The sequence below is a fragment of the Scyliorhinus torazame genome, chromosome 29, assembly GCF_047496885.1.
Source record: "Scyliorhinus torazame isolate Kashiwa2021f chromosome 29, sScyTor2.1, whole genome shotgun sequence".
NCBI lineage: Eukaryota > Metazoa > Chordata > Chondrichthyes > Carcharhiniformes > Scyliorhinidae > Scyliorhinus > Scyliorhinus torazame.
Genome location: NC_092735.1, coordinates 6,737,366 through 6,754,870, shown reverse-complemented (window position 1 = coordinate 6,754,870; position 17,505 = coordinate 6,737,366). Strand labels below are relative to the sequence as shown.

Below are 17,505 nucleotides of genomic sequence, written 5' to 3'. Positions count from 1 at the left end.
TATTTTAGGCAGGTTTGGGTTTGGGCAGGGATTTGTGGAGTGGGTCCGGCTACTGTACCAGGCCCCCGTGGCAAACGTAAGAACTAACCAAGTTTGGTCAGAATACTTTAGTCTTTGTCGGGGGACAAGGCAGGGATGCCCGCTCTCCCCATTACTATTTGCCATGGCCATAGAACCCTTAGCAATGGCTCTGAGAGCAGCGAATACCTGGAGGGGAATAGTGAGAGGGAGGATGGAGCACAGGGTTTCTCTCTATGCGGACGATTTGTTGCTTTATATCACGGACCCGGTGGGGGGGGGATGACCGAAATCATGGCGGTATTAGGAGAATTTGGGCGATTTTCAGGCTATAAGTTAAATATGGGAAAAAGCGAGATGTTCGTGATTCAGGCCCGGGGGCAGGAAAGGAGGCTGAAGGAGCTACCATTTAAAGTGGTTGGGAAGAGTTTTAGGTATCTGGGGATTCAAGTGGCCAAGGATTGGGGGCAGCTTCACAAGTTAAATTTGGGCAAAGCAGTGGATCAGATGAGACGGGATTTTTGTCGATGGGACATGCTCCCACTGACGCTGGCGGGGAGGGTTCAGACGGTGAAGGTGACGGTCCTTCCGAGACGGCTTTTCTTTTTCCGGTGTCTCCCGATTTTTGTCCCGAAGGCTTTTTTCAGAAGTGTGAATGTGGCGATATCGAGGTTTATATGGACGGGTAAAACCCCGAGAGTAAAGAGGACACTCCTGGAACAGGCCCGCGGGGAAGGGGGATTGGCTCTCCCGAGCTTTAACTATTACTGGGCTGCCAACATATCGATGGTCAGGTAGTGGAGGAGGGGTCGGTCTGGGAGCGGAAGGAGGCAGCATCCTGCAAAGGTATGACTCTGGAGGCTTTACTGACGGCGCCCCTGCCGTTCTCGCCGGCTCGGTACTCCACAAGTCCTGTGGTGGTGGCAACCCTGAGGGTGTGGGGGCAATAGAGGCAGCATATGAGACTGGAGGGGGCATCAGTGTGGTCATCGATTTGTGACAATCACCGGTTTGTCCCGGGGGGCTTGATGGGGGCTTTAAGGTATGGCAGCGGGCAGGGATTGAGAAGTTTGGGGATCTATTCATCCAGGAGGGCTCCCTGACCTTGGAGACATTAGAGGTGGTGTTTGATTTGCTGGGTGGGAACGGATTTCGGTATCTTCAAGTGCAGGACTTTGTACGGAGACAGGTCCCAAGCTTTCCTCGCCTCCCCCCCTGAGGGGACTACAGGATAAAGTGCTGTCCAAAACGGGTTGGAGGTGGGAAGGTTTCGGACATATACAGGGAATTGTCAGAGTGGGAAGGGTCCCTATCAGAGAGATGAAGAGGAAGTGGGAAGGGGAGCTGGAAACTGAACTGTGGGAAAAAGCCTTGAAAAGGGTTAATGCATCTTTGTCCTGTGCTAGACTTAGCTTGATTCAGTTCAAGAAAGTCCACAGGGCCCACATGACGTTAGCTGGGATGAGTACATAGAACATAACAGTGCAGTACAGGCCCTTCGGCCCTCGATGTTGCACCGACCTGTGAAACCACTCTAAAGCCCATCTACACTCTTCCCTTATCGTCCATATGTCTATCCAATGACCATTTGAATGTCCTTAGTGTTGGCGAGTCCACTACTGTTACAGGCAGGGCATTCCACGCCCTTGCTACTCTCTGAGTAGGTTGTTCGAGGAGGTGGAGGACAGATGTGGGCGGTGTGGGGGTAGCCCGGCCAACCATGTTCATATGTTTTGGGCATGTCCGAAACTGAGGGAATTCTGGCAGGGATTTGCAGATGTTGTGTCGGAAGTCCTGGAAGGTAGCATAACTCCGAGTCCAGAATCAGCAATATTTGGGGTGTCAGAAGATCCGGGGGCAAAGGGGGGGGGGGGGGGGGGAGGGGGGGAGTCTGATATTCTGGCCTTCCCTCCCCGGTGGCCCGGAGACGGATCTTGCTGAGATGGAGGGACTCGGAGCCCCCTGAAATCAGGAGTGTGGGTCAGCGATATAGAGTTTCTCAGTCTGGAGAAAATCAAGTTCGCTCTAAGAGGATCAATACAGGGATTCGCCCGGAGTTGGCAGCCGTTCATCGATTTCTTTAACAAAAACTGAACGTCAGCGTAAGGGGGGAAAGGGAAAATAGGAGGCATGGTAATGTTAAATAAGGACAGGGAATTTAGTACAAGGGTAATTGGGGATAGGGTGGGAGAAGTGGGGTACGTGGTTTATTGTTTGTTATTTTAGGGGGTATTCTGTGCGTCGACCCACGCGGTTGTTTTAGAAATGTCAACATGTTAAATTGTGAAAACTACAAATGCTTCAATAAAACATTTTCTAAAAAAAAAAATAAGAGGGCAGCCTGGTGGCACAGTGGTTAGCACTGCTGCCTCACGGCGCCGAGGTCTCAGGTTCGATCCCAGCTCTGGGTCGCTGTCCGTGTGGAGTTTGCACATTCTCCCCGTGTTTGCGTGGGTTTCGCCCCCACAACCCAAAAATGATGTGCAGCGTAGGTGGATTGGTCACGTTAAATTGTCCCTTAATTGGAAGAAATGAATTGGGTACTCTAAATTTATAAAATAATAATAATCAATAACTTTTAGAACAATTCCTATTTGTATCTGCTCATTTTTGAGACCTTTTTCCCCAGACGGTGGTGACAGTCTAGGACGCGCTGCCTGGGAGGGGGGTAGAGGCGGGTCTGGGACGCGCTGCCTGGGAGGGGGTGGGGGGGGGGGGGGGGTCGCCTCACATCCTTTAAAAAGCACCCGGATAAGCTCTCGGCACGTCACAACATTCCAGGCTGTGGGCCAAGTGCTGGCCAATGGGATTAGGTCGGCAGGTCAGGGGTTTTTCATGTGTCGGCGCTGACTCGATGGGCAGAAGGGCCTCTTCTGTGTTGTATTATTCTGTGATTCTGGCTCCCAAATCTCTCCGGACTGCCACTGTTCTTAGTTTTTCACCGTTTACAAAATTCTCAAATCTATCCTTTTTTGCTCCAAACTGGATGACATCATTACAACGCTCGCTCAGTCACTTAATCGATCGATCAATGTCTCTTTGCCGTTTTACTCTAATCAACCTTATTTACCACACCACCAATGACAAATTTGGATATCTTGCCCTCGATTCATTAATATCATCTTCTTTTCCTTCTTCTTAGCCAGTCCCTTTGAGAGTTCCCTCTGGTCCGACGGGTTTGGACTTGGCTTGGAGGTCCAAAGTACCATCTGTAAACTCTGCCACATGTGGGGCAGATGGTGCTCGAAGGGTTGAGCAGATGGAGGTGTTTAGAGGTTTGTGTGTTTCTTCCGATCTCTGCGTGCTCCTGTTGCCGGTTCTCTGTGTTCAGTGCCTTGCCAAATGCACATTAGTTCAGAAATTAATAAGAGGTAGGAGCATAATTAGGCCATTCGGCCCATCGAGTCTGCTCCGCCATTCTATCATGGCGGATGTCAGCCTGGCCTGCCCGTTCTCCATAACCCTTCAACCAGTTACCAATTAAAAATCTGTCTATTTCCTCCTTAAACTTACTCACTGTCCCAGCATCCACCGCACTCTGGGGGAGCGAATTCCACAGATTCACAACCCTTTGGGAGAAGTAGTTTCTCCTCAAATCTGTTTTAAATTTGCTCCCTCTTACACGAAGATTATGATCTCTTGTTCTAGAATGCCCCACAAGAGGAAACATCAGCTCCACGTCTATTTGTCCATACCCTATAGCATCATGCACAAGGGGCTGTTTAGCACAGGGCTAAATCGCTGGCTTTGAAAGCAGACCAAGGCAGGCCAGCAGCACGGTTCAATTCCCGTACCAGCCTCCCCGAACAGGCGCCGGAATGTGGCGACTAGGGGCTTTTCACAGTAACTTCATTTGAAGCCTACTTGTGACAATAAGCGATTTTCATTTCATTTCATTTCTTGATTAGATCTCCCCTCATTCTTCTAAACTCTAGAGAGTATCGGCCTAAACTGTTCAATCTCTCCTCATACGACAAACCCTCACCTCTGGAATCAATCTAGTGACCCTCCTCTGAACTGCCTCCAATGTCACTACATCTTTCCTCAAATAAGGGGACCAAAACTGTGCCCAGTACTCCAGGTGCGGTCTTACCAATAGTATAGTTGCTTACCTTTATACTCAATTCCTTTAGCTATAAATGCCAACATTCCATTCGCTTTCTTTATTATCTGCTGTACCTGCATGCTCGATTTCTGTGACTCATGCACGAGGACCCCCAGATCCCTCTGCAACAGGGCACCCCAAAGTCTCTCCATTTTGGTCTCTCCACCTTCTCCATTTTGGTCAGTCACAAGCCAGAGGTTCCCAGGAGGGAATGTTTGACCTCCGCAGGGATTATTTGACGACACCCCTAAAGCGGTTCCACTGTCCTCCTGAGAGACTCCTGCCGCAAAGGGCTTCCGATTGGAGCTGTTCCTTCGGAATCTGGTGTCAGATATATGGATGACATGTCCCACCCAGTGAAGTTGGGTTTTGAGTGATTCGCACCTCGATGCGGAGCATGTTGGCTTGGGAGAAGATATTCGGGTGAATATTTGAGGACCCAGCACAGGCCCTTATGAACGCCACTAGTCACATTCGTCCAATTTTTGTATATGCTCATAACCATCCTAACTTCTACTCTCTAACCAGGTTAATAATGTTTCTTCAATTCCATGAGGTTTAATATCAGCTGACAGTCTCTCATGTGGAACCTTATCAAATGGCTTCTGGAAGTCGATATAAATTACATCCATAGACTGTCTATCACTTTAGTGACATCCGGAAAAAAATCCGTCGGGTTTGTTAAGCTGATGCATCGCTTAGAAATTCATGTCGACTCGCCCTAACTTTCTCTCAGCATTCAAGTCATTTTGTCCTTAATTTTAGATTCTGGTAACAACCCCACTACATATCGACAGATCCATCATTTCATTGTATCTTTCCTGCAACTATCTTAAATAACGTGGAGCTACATTTTACAATCTGGAAACAAATTCCTTTCAAGAGATGTTGACAGCTATAGCATCTAACTGGGGGGGCACGGTAGCACGGTGGTTAGCACTATGGTTTGACAGCACCAGGGTCCCAGGTTCGGGGGGGGGGGGGGGGGGGGGGTGCTGAGGAGAGATATTTCCACAAACATTCAAACCCTCCACCACCGACAAACAGTGGCAGCCGTGTGTACCATCTACAAGATGCACTGCAGGAAATCACCAAGGAACCTGGGAACCCCATCACCTGGAGGTTCCCCTCCAACTCACTCGCCATCCTGACTTGGAAATATATCGGCCGTTCCTTCACTGTCGCTGGGTCCAAATCCTGGAGCTCCCTCCCTAACAGCACTGTGGGTGTACCTACACCTGAAGTACTGCAGCGGTTCAAGAGTCAACTCACCACCACCTTCTGAACAAGGGATGGGCAATGAATGCTGGCCTAACCAGCGACACCCACATCCCATAAACAAATGTTTTAAAGATACTGAAGCCTACCGACGCACACAGAGTTAATGGACATTAATTGAATTAAATTCTACCAGTTGCAGCGGTGGGATTTGAACCCGTGTCTCTAGGTGACCAGCCACCATGAACCTCTGCAGTCCCCGATGTGTAGGTACACCCACTGTGCTGTTAGGGAAGGAGTTCCAGGGTTTTAGAACATAGAACAGTACAGCACAGAGCAGGCCCTTCGGCCCTCGATGTTGTGCCTAGCTTTGTCCAAAACCAAGATCAAGCTATCCCACTCCCTGTCATTCTGGTGTGCTCCATGTGCCTATCCAATAACCGCTTGAAAGTTCCTAAAGTGTCCGACTCCACTATCACAGCAGGCAGTCCATTCCACACCCTAATCACTCTCTGAGTAAAGAACCTACCTCGGACATCCCTCCTATATCTCCCACCCTGAACCTTATAGTTATACCCCCTTGTAACAGCTACATCCACCTGAGGAAATAGTCTCTGAACGTCCACTCTATCTATCCCCCTCATTATCTTATAAACCTCTATTAAGTCGCCTCTCATCCTCCTTCGCTCCAATGAGAAAAGCCCTAGACCCCTCAACCTTTCCTCATAAGACCTACCCTCCAAACCAGGCAGCATTCTGGTAAATCTCCTCTGCACCCTTTCCAATGCTTCCACACCACTCCTATAGTGAGGTGACCAGAACTGCACACAATACTCCAAATGTGGTCTCACCAGGGTCATGTATAGTTGCAGCATAACCCCACGGCTCTTAAACTCAAGCCCCCTGTTAATAAACGCTAATACACTATAAGCCTCCTTCACGCTCTATCCACTTGAGTGGCAACCTTCAGAGATCTGTGGACATGAACCCCAAGATCTCTCTGTTCCTCCACATTCCTCAGAACCCTGCCGTTGACCCTGTAATCCGCATTCAAATTTTTTCTACCAAAATGAATCACCTCGCACTTATCAGGGTTAAACTCCATCTGCCATTTTTCGGCCCAGCTCTGCATCCTATCAATGTCTCTTTGCAGCCTACAACAGCCCTCCACCTCATCCACTACTCCACCAATCTTGGTGCCTTCAGCAAATTTACTGACCCACCCTTCAGCCCCCTCCTCCAAGTCATTGATACAAATCACAAATAGCAGAGGACCCAGCACTGATCCCTGTGGTACACCGCTGGTAACTGGTCTCCAGTCTGAAAATTTTCCATCCACCACCACCCTCTGTCTTCCATGTGATAGCCAGTTACTTATCCAATTGGCCAAATTTCCCTCTATCCCACACCTCCTTACTTTCTTCATGAGCCAACCATGGGGAACCTTAGCAAACACCTTTCTAAAATCCATGTATACGACATCAACTGCTCTACCTACATCGACACACTTAGTTACAGCCTCAAAGAATTCAATCAAATTTGTGAGGCAAGATCTACCCTTCACGAATCCGTGTTGACTATCCCGGATTAAGCTGCATCTTTCCAAATGTTCATAAATCCTATCCTTCCGGATCTTTTCCATTAACTTACCGACCACCGAAGTAAGACTAACTGGCTGATAATTACCAGGGTCATTCCTATTCCCTTTCTTGAACAGAGGAACAACATTTGCCACTCTCCAATCCTCTGGCACTATCCCCGTGGACAGTGAGGACCCAAAGATCAAAGCCAAAGGCTCTGCAATCTCATCCCTTGCCTCTCAAAGAATCCTTGGATATATCCCATCTGGCCCAGGGGACTTGTCGACCCTCAGGTTTTTCAAAATTGCTAATAGATCCTTCCTCAGAACATCTACCTCATCCAGCCTACCCGCCTGTATCACACTCATCCTCAAAAACATGGCCCCTCTCCTTGGTGTACACTGAAGAAAAGTATTTCTTCGGACTCCATGCACAAGTTCCCACCACTGTCCTTGACCGGCCCTACCCTCACCCTGGTCATTCTTTTATTTCTCACATAAGAGTAAAAAGCCTTGGGGTTTTCCTTGATCCGAGGACTTCTCATGCCCCCTCCTAGCTCTCCTAAGCCCTTTTTTTTAGCTCATACCTTGCTACCTTGTAACCCTCAAGCGACCCAACTGAACCTTGTTTTCTCATCCTTACATACTCTTCCTTTTTCCTCTTGACAAGACATTCAACCTCTTTTGTGAACCATGGTTCCCTCACACAGCCACTTCCTCCCTGCCTGACAGGGACATGCTTATCAAGGACACGCAGTATTTGTTCCTTGAACAAGCTCCACTTTTCATTTGTGCCTTTCCCTGACAGTTTCTGTTCCCATCTTATGCTCCCTAATTATTGCCTAATCACATCATAATTACCCCTCCCCCAATTATAAACCTTGCCCTGCCGTATGGCCCTATCCCTCTCCATTGCAATAGTGAAAGACACCCAATTGTGGTCACTATCTCCAAAGTGCTCTCCCACAAACAAATCTAACACTTGGCCCGGTTCATTATCCAGTACCAAATCCAATGTGTGTTTTGACCCAGTGACAGTGACGGCCGATATATTTCCAAGTCAGGGTGGTGAGTGACTTGGAGGGGAACCTCCAGGTGGTGGGGTTCCCGGGTATCCTTCTAGATGGTTGTAGGTTTGGAAGGTTCTGTCTAAGGAACCTTGGTGAGTTACTGCAGTGCATCTTGTAGATGGTACACACGGCTGTCACTGTGCGTCGGTGGTGGAGGGTTTGAATGTTTGTGGATAGGGTGCCAATCAAGCGAGGAGTCATGGAAGTCTACAGCACAGTAAAGTCCCTTCGGCCCATCGCGTCTGCGCCAGTCAAAAACTACCAATCAAGATTTTGAATCCCAATTTCCAGTACTCGGCCCATACCCTTGCACGTGCACACCTTGACGCAATGTTCAGATCAACTCGAGTGAGACAGCAGAGGAGGACTGGCATCAATGGTATTGTGCCCCGGCCAACATCCTTCCAGGAGAGGCGAGAGTGTTGGTGGAAGAGGAAGAAAAGGCGGGAAAATATAAACAAAATAAAAGCCAACCAAATTCAGTCAACTCACCCGTCCCTCTTGGGAGCTGTTTCCAGGGTTGGTACCCAGGGTTTGTTGTGGGCTTGTCCTTGGTTACATCTTAAATCAAAGCAGTTTCAGTTCTGCTGGTGACTTACCTCGAGGAGGTGTCAGTTCGATGTCGTTCTTCTGACAGAATCCCACAGGAAAGATGCAGCAGGAGGAAGCGTGGTAACAGAACCAATCAGTGCCGTCGGCTGCTTCACATCCATCGATGCCAATCATCAGGTATCCATCCAACAACACCTGTCCTTCCACAGGGGACAAAAACAATCCGTCACCCCTGCTGCTTCTTGCGCAACACTTGATGTCCGTCTCAGATGACATGATCAGTGTGTGGCGTTACGGGGATAAGGCGGGGAAGTGGGCCTGGTTAGGGTGCTCTTTCGGAAGGTCGGTGCAGCAACAATGGGCCGAATGGCCCCCTTCTGCACTGCAGGGATTCGATGGAAAAATAAACAACAGAAAGAGCTGGAATTCCAAGCTGAAGCATGGAGCAGACATTCTAAAGCACTGTGAATAAAACTAGTGTCATCTGTGCATAGCCCTGAGATGTAAAATGGACAACAAAATGTAATTCTTGCATTCAGACTGGAGGGAAAGTGTAACAGTGGCTGTTCCCCAGGGGTAGGCGGTGAGATCATTATTTAAAGATTTATGTTAATGACCTGCATTTGGGTACACATAATTCCACATTTTGCAGATGATACAAAACTCAGGAATATAGTAAACAGTGCAGAGGACAGTAATAGACATCAGGGGACATGGGCAGAGATACTGCCGGGGTTTAATACAGAGAAACAATTTACTTTAGTAGGAGGAACGAGGAGAGATAATGTCAATTTATCACCATCCTGGGGGTTACCATTGATCAGAAGCTGAACTGGACTAGTTATATTAATACTGTGGCTACCAGGGCAGGTCAGAGGCTGGAATCCTACCGAGAGTGACTCACCTCCTGACTCCCCAAAGCCTGTCCACCATCTACAAGGCACAAGTCAGGAGTGTGGTGGAATACTCCCCACTTACCTGGATGAGCGCAACTCCAACAACACTCAAGATGCTCGACACCATCCAGGACAAAGCAGCCCCGCTTGACTGGCACCCCATCCATAAACATTCACCCCCTCCACCACCGACGCACAGTGGCAGCCGTGTGTACCATCGACAAGATGCACTGCAGTAACTCACCAAGGTTCCTCAGACAGCACCTTCCAAACCCACGATATTTACCATCTAGAAGGACAAACGCAGCAGATACCCAGGAACCCCACCACCTGGAGGATCCCCTCCAAGTCACTCACCACCCTGACTTGGAAATATATCAGCCGTCACTGTCACTGTATATTCACTGTCACTGGGTCAAAACCCTGGAACTCCCTCCCTAACAGCAGTGGGTGTACCTATACGTCGGGGACTGCGGAGGTTCATGGTGGCTGGTCACCCAGAGTCACGGGTTCAAACCCCACCACTGCAACTGGTAGAATTTAATTCAATTAATAAATATGAAATATAAAGTGTCTCCGGGACAACCATCATCAGTTGTAGTTAAAACGTGCCCCGCCAGGAACGGAAATCTGCCATTCTTTCCCCCTATGTCTCCAGACCCACAGCAACGTGGTTAGATCATAACGTAGGAGCAGAATTAGGCCATTCTGCCCATTGAGTCTGCTCTGCCATTCAATCATGGCTGATATGTTTCTCATCCCCATTCTCCTGCCTTCTCCCCATAACCCCTGATCCCCTTATTAATCAAGAACCTATCTATCTCTGTCTTAAAGACACTCAGTGATTTGGCCTCCACAGCCTTCTGCGGCAAAGAGTTCCACAGATTCACCACCCTCTGGCTGAAGAAATTCCTCCTCATCTCTGTTTTAAAGGATCATACCTTCAGTCTGAGGCTGTGCCCTCTGGTTGTAGTTTTTCCTACAAGTGGAAACATCTTCGCCACGTCCACTCTATCCAGGCCTCGCAGTATCCTGTAAGTTTCAATAAGACCCCCCCCGGTCATCCTTCTAAACTCCATCGAATACAGACCCAGAGACCTCAACCGTTCCTCATATGACAAGTTCTTCATTCCAGGGATCATTCTTGTGAACCTCCTCTGGACCCTTTCCAAGGCCCCAGCACATCCTTCCTTAGATACGGGGCCCAGATCTGCTCACAATCTCCAAATGGGGTCTGACCAGAGCCTTATACACCCTCAGAAGTACATCCCTGGTCTTGTATTCTAGCCCTCTCGACATGAATGCTAACATCGCATTTGCCTTCCTAACTGCTGGCTGAACCTGCAGAGAATCTTGAAGTCCCTTTGTGCTTCTGATTTCCAAAGCATCTCCCCATTTAGAAAATAGTCAATGCCTCCATTCCTCCTACCAAAGTCTCCTACCGGGATTCTCCGCCGGCGGGAGTCTCCGTTATGCTGGTGCCCGAGGGTTTCCCGACGGCGTGGGGCTGCCCCACAATGGGAAACCCCATTGACCGGCTGGCGAAACAGAGAACCCCGCCGGTCGATCGCGGCAGAAATGAGGCGGGGAGGAGAACCCCGGCCTACACTTTTCCACATGGTGTTCCATCTGACAATTCTTTGCCCACTCTCCGAGCCGATCCAAGCTCTTCTGCAGCCCGCCTGCTTCCTCAATACTACCTGTCCCCCGACAGATCTTTGTATCATCTGCAAACTTAGCAACAGTGCCTTCAGTACCTTCTTCCAGATCATTAACGTATACTGTGAAAAGTTGTGGTCCCAGCACAGACCCCTGAGGCACACCACTAGTCACCGGCTGCCATCCTGAAAAAGACCCCTTTACCCCCACTCTCTGCCTTCTGCCAGTCAGCCAATCCTCTATCCATGCCAGTACCTTTCCCCCAACACCACGGACTCTTATTTGACTCTTAACAGCACTCAGCAATGGTCGAGCAAGCCACTCAATCCAAGGACAGTTAAGCATGGGCAGCGAATGCTGATCTTGCCAGTGCCGACCACATCCCATGAAGGAGTTTTTTTTTTAAACCCTGCATTTGTGTAGCGCCTCTGATGGAGTAGAAGTACCCCAATTATCAGACAAAATTCACCAGCTTTGACCCCTCCCAAACCCAGGAGGGCGGAACCCAATGGTGTCGTCTGTTCTGCGATCGCAGAGAACTGCTGCCTCAGTGCGGATTGAGGATCAAACTCGGAGTAATCTGTGCTGAATTCACTTTTCCGACATTGGGCAAAGGGCAAATTTTGAGCCACTCGTTTCCTCAACACAGATTTATTCACAAAGCCATAGAGCACTGGCTCACAAACTCCCCTCACCCCCAGCCCGGACCCCTGTGTAAACCAGCTTTTAAACAATTTAAAAATAATTCCCTAACCTGTCGCCAGTGAGTAACATTTTACAAACTAAAGCATTAAGGATGCTTCCTCTTGTCAGACATCCTCGAACGAGAGGTCATAGCCTCAGGATAAGAGGTAGCAAATTTAAAACAGATTTGAGGAGAAACTACTTTTCCCAATGGGCTGTGAATCTGTGGAATTCCCTCCCCCAGAGTGCGGTGGATGCTGAGACAGCGAGTAAATTCAAGGAATTAGACAGATTTTTATTTTTAATTTAGTGTACCAATTCATTTTTTCCCATTAAGGGGCAATTTAGCGTGGCCAATCCACCTACCCTGCACATCTTTGGGTTGTGGGGGCAAAACCCACGCAAACACTGGGAGTTTGTGCAAACTCCACATGGACAGTGGCCCAGAGCTGGGATCGAACCTGGGACCTCGGTGCCGTGAGGCAACAGGGCTAACCACTGCGCCACCGTGCTGCCCACCGGATTTAGACAGATTTTTATTTGGTAATTGTAATGATATGTGCACTTCCAGTGTAGTAAAAGGGTTAACATCTGAAACTATGTGTAAATCAAACACTAGGTGGCGTCACTAATTCATTGGGGCTGGTTTAGCATAGTGAATATTGGAGGAGTCAAGAGGGGAAATTGCTGAGGCCTTGACAGAAATCTTTGGATCCTCATTGTCTTCAGGTGATGTCCCGGAGGACTGGAGAATAGCCAATGTTGTTCCTTTGTTTAAGAAGTGTAGCAAGGATAATCCAGGGAACTACAGGCCGGTGAGCCTTACTTCAGTGGTAAGGAAATTACTGGAGAGAATTCTTCGAGACAGGATGTACTCCCATTTGGAAGCAAATGGACGTATTAGTGAGAGGCAGCATGGTTTTGTGAAGGGGAGGTCGTGTCTCACTAACTTGATAGAGTTTTTCGAGGAGGTCACAAAGATGATTGATGCAGGTAGGGCAGTGGATGTTGTCTATATGGACTTCAGTAAGGCCTTTGACAAGGTCCCTCATGGTAGACTAGTACAAAAGGTGAAGTCACACGGGATCAGGGGTGAGCTGGCAAGGTGGATACAGAACTGGCTAGGTCAAAGAAGGCAGAGAGTAGCAATGGAAGGGTGCTTTTCTGATTGGAGGGCTGTGACTAGTGGTGTTTTTCCGCAGGGATCAGTGCTGGGACCTTTGCTGTTTGTCGTATATATAAATGATTTGGAAGAAAATGTAACTGGTCTGATTAGTAAGTTTGCAGACGACACAAAGGTTGGTGGAATTGCGGATAGCGATGAGGATTGTCAGAGGATACAGCAGGATTTAGATTGTTTGGAGACTTGGGCGGCGAGATGGCAGATGGAGTTTAATTCGGACAAATGTGAGGTGATGCATTTTGGAAGGTCTAATACAGGTAGAGAATATACAGTGAATGGTAGAACCCTCAAGAGTATGACAGTCAGAGAGATCTTGGTGTACAGGTCCACAGGTCACTGAAAGGGGCAACACAGGTGGAGAAGGTAGTCAAGAAGGCATAGGGCATGCTTGTCTTCATTGGCCAGAGCATGGAGTATAAAAATTGGCAAGTCATGTTGCAGCTGTATAGAACCTTAGTTAGGCCACACTTGGAGTATAGTGTTCAATTCTGGTCACCACACTACCAGAAGGACGTGGAGGCTTTAGAGAGGGTGCAGAAGAGATTTACCAGAATGTTGCCTGGTATGGAGGGCATTAGCTATGAGGAGCAGTTGAATAAACTCGGTTTGTTCTCACTGGAACGACGGAGGTTGAGGGGCGACCTGATAGAGGTCTACAAAACTATGAGGGGCATAGACAGAGTGGCAAGGCTTGCGAGGGGCAAGGTTTAGAGATGTGCGAGGCAAGTTTCTTTTACACAGAGGGTAGTGGTGCCTGGAACTCGCTGCCGGAGGTGGTGGTGGAAGCAGGGACGTTAGTGACGTTTAAGGGGCATCTTGACAAATACATGAATAGGATGGGAATAGAGGGATACAGACCCAGGAAGTGTAGAAGATTTTAGTTTAGATGGGTAGCATGGTCGGTGTAGGGTTGGAGGGCCGAAGGGCCTGTTCTTGTGCTGTACTGTTCTTTGGGCTAAGCAGCTGGCTTGTAATGCAGAACAAGGCCAGCAGCGCGGGTTCAATTCCTGTACCGGCCTCCCCGAACAGGCGCCGGAATGTGGCGACTAGGGGCTTTTCACAGTAACTTCATTGAAACCCACTTGTGACAATAAGCAAATTTTATTATTGTATATAAGACAGCATCTCTAGGAATTCTGGGAGAAGCTGAAGAGAACAGAGTGAGAATTGATTGTAGAAACATAGCACGAGGTCAAGTCATAGTGTAGTTTATTAGTTAGATAGAATATTAATTACTATACTACAGATTCAGCATTATTAGTTTAGTATCTGTTACTCAGTAAAGTGTGCAAACCTAATCAAAGTTAGTGGCGTAAAATAAATTTGTTTTGATTCAAACTTCTTATTTTTATATTCTTTGTCAATGCTACATAGCTGGCTATCTTGGAGGAAAAGGCAAGGAATATAATGGTAATAGGTTAAAGGGTTATAGAGAATGGGCAGAACGGTGGAGTTAAGGCCAGGATGAGGTCAGCCATGATCGAACGGCTGAGCAGACTCGATGGGCTGAATGGCCCAATTCTGCTCCTAGATTTTATAAACTATTAACACTCTGTACACCTCAGCATCACACTCGGGAGTGAAGTTAACCACAAAGCCATCGGGAGAGACGCAATTGAGTTTCAGATTTTATTCCTCTGTAATCTCCTTGCCATTGCTTTCCAGTAAGTATTCGCCTCAAACGAGGAAGGAAGGTGGTTCAATCTGGATCAGGCTCAACCGGTGAACAGAGTGTCGCCACCTGGGATGGCCATGAGGATCACAAGGAGGGTCTGTATCCATCTGGGATGGCCACGTCCCGATTACAAAATGGACACTCGCAAAGAATGCAGGGAAAATTGGACAATGCTAAGAAACAAGCAGGTGCAAGCTCTGTCTGTTGATTAGAACCTTAAACACTCAGACAGGACAGAAACTCCCAAGCAATCTACGTACTAATGAGCCATCTCCGGGGACAAAACATTTAGATACACAATGTTAAAGCAGACTCCCCGGCGCCAGAAGAAGCTAAGACAAAGCAGACTGACAGTCACCAGGACACGCCCAGCGATCAGGGAACCACCCCTCTATTGGAGGAAAATCGATACCGATGATTGGGAAAGACCCAATTAGTTGAGGCCAAGTTCAAGGCCCACCCAAAAGAGCGCGAAGCCCTTTGCAGTATAATAGGTATCACCCAAGGGAGAATCTTCCTCTTTTGGCTCTCACCGAAGAGAGAGATCAGCCTAGCAGCTCCACCAGACCAAGTAAGTTCCAAGTCAACGCACGCTACGAGATAGACGCTCCTAGTTGCTACCCTGTAAACAGCTCAACCCAGCAGCCTCAGAACCGAGCAACGGGCATTGTTCCTCTGACTGAGTGGGCGCCCGAAGCTAAGTATAGGCTTTAGTAATAGTGGTAGTTTAGTTTGTAGAGTTTATGCATGAGTAGATTTGACTGTGTGTAAATAAATGAGCATTGCTTTTGAACTTACTAACTGGTGTATCGAGTCATTGATGAGTATTCGGTTCTGAACCTTGTGGCGGTGTCGAAAGATACCTGGCGACGCTTGAGCAAACGTGATTAAACAGAGCCAAATTAAGAGCCGACCAAAGAGAGCAACAAGCTCACAGGGCCGCAGCGTACACGCAGGGGTTTAGGGTACATGCACATGGGCGCAGCGTACACCCAGGGCCGCAGCGTACACCCAGGGCCGCAGCGTACACCCAGGGGTTTAGGGTACATGCACATGGGCGCAGCGTACATGCACGGGCTTAGGGCACACACCCAGGGCCGCAGCGTACACCCAGGGCCGCAGCGTACACCCAGGGCCGCAGCGTACACCCAGGGCCGCAGCGTACACCCAGGGCCGCAGCGTACACCCAGGGCCGCAGCGTACACCCAGGGCCGCAGCGTACACCCAGGGCCGCAGCGTACACCCAGGGCCGCAGCGTACACCCAGGGCCGCAGCGTACACCCAGGGCCGCAGCGTACACCCAGGGCCGCAGCGTACACCCAGGGCCGCAGCGTACACCCAGGGCCGCAGCGTACACCCAGGGCCGCAGCGTACACCCAGGGCCGCAGCGTACACCCACACGGGCTCAAGCGATTTTTCAGAGCGCCAGAGTCAAATAACCAAAAACAAAAATACTCCTCACCTTTTGGACACTGGCAACACAAATGGTGGATAAATTCAGTGGATCGATGGCCTCCAGTTTCATCCCCTCCTCAAACCAATCATCGTTAGTGTAAACTGCCCGGACCTAGTGATCAAGAAGGTTAAGTTTGGCAAACATTAATTTCTTGCAACAAAAAAGTTAGGAATGGGTGAAATGGATTTGTTTGAAACACTCAGCACATCTGTCAATGTCAGAGGGGAGCAGATGTTTCAGACCGTCTAACAATAGCACCCCCCCCGCTCCCTACTCATGTTTGAACTGGTTGGCAGACAGGAAGCAGAGAGTGGGAATGAACGGGACCTTTTCAGAGTGGCAGGCAGTGACTCGTGGGGTATCACAGGGTTCAGTGCTGGGACCCCAATTCACAATATACATCAATGATTTGGACAAAGGAATTGCATGCAATATCTCCCAAATTTGCAGATGATGCCAAGCTGGGTGGCAGTGTGCGCTGTGAGGATGCAAAGAGGCTGCAGGGTGACTTTGGCAGGCTGGCCGAGTGGGCAAATACTTGGCAAATGCAATACTGTCATGTGAGAGTACCTTTAAGAAAAGGGTGTTTATAAAAAAATAGCTGTAGTAAATGTCACTTTAAGAAATGTTTGCCTGCTCAAGTGGCTGCAGTGATGTCAGAGTGTGGGTGGAGCTGAGCTCTGGCTCTGCTTTTTAGTTTCGCTTTGAGGAAAAGCTTGGGTGTGTCTGTGTTTGTTAGTTTTGTTTTAGTGTTGGAGCTGCAGCCAGCCAAAGGTATAATTTTGATCTCTCTGCAATCTAAAGACTATCTCCAGATCATTTGGTGAATTCAGAGTGATAACTGCTCTCAGTAGAGAATTTAAACCTGGTGTGCTTCTGTAAAAAGGGTTTTTGTCTTATGGATGTTAAAAGGAAAGTTTAAGGATTACTTAGTGTTGTATTCTTTGAGGGTTGTATTTGAATTGATGGTTGCTAAGATGTTCACTGTATGTTTTAAAAAGGTTAACTGAGTTATAGAATCATAGAATCATAGAAGTTTACAGCATGGAAACAGGCCCTTCGGCCCAACCAGTCCATGCCGCCCAGTTTTTACCATTAAGCTAGTCCCAGTTGCCCGCACTTGGCCCATAACCCTCTATACCCATCTTACCCATGTAACCATCTAAATGCTTTTTGAAAGACACAATTGTACCCGCCTCTACTACTACCTCTGGCAGCCCATTCCAGACACTCACTACCCTCTGAGTGAAGAAATTGCCCCTCTGGGCCCTTCTGAATCTCTCCCCTCTCACCTTAAACCTATGCCCTCTAGTTTTAGACTCCCCTACCTTTGGGAAAAGATGTTGACTATCTACCTTTTCTATGCCCCTCATTATTTTATAGACCTCTATAAGATCACCCCTAAGCCTC

The 17,505-nt window shown here is 48.5% G+C and overlaps 1 protein-coding gene across 2 annotated transcripts in view; it reads right to left on the bottom strand.

Annotated features, from left to right (window-relative positions):
• The window catches only part of LOC140403834 (lethal(3)malignant brain tumor-like protein 2), a 153,298-nt gene that overhangs the window by 82,669 nt on the left and 53,124 nt on the right, over positions 1-17,505 (bottom strand). For both annotated transcript variants that reach the window (XM_072492008.1, XM_072492007.1), the window contains 2 exons: positions 16,102-16,206; positions 8,590-8,737 (listed from right to left, as the gene is read on the bottom strand). In XM_072492008.1, the coding sequence (XP_072348109.1) occupies positions 8,590-8,737; positions 16,102-16,206 (253 nt within the window). The remainder of the gene's footprint in view (positions 1-8,589; positions 8,738-16,101; positions 16,207-17,505) is intronic.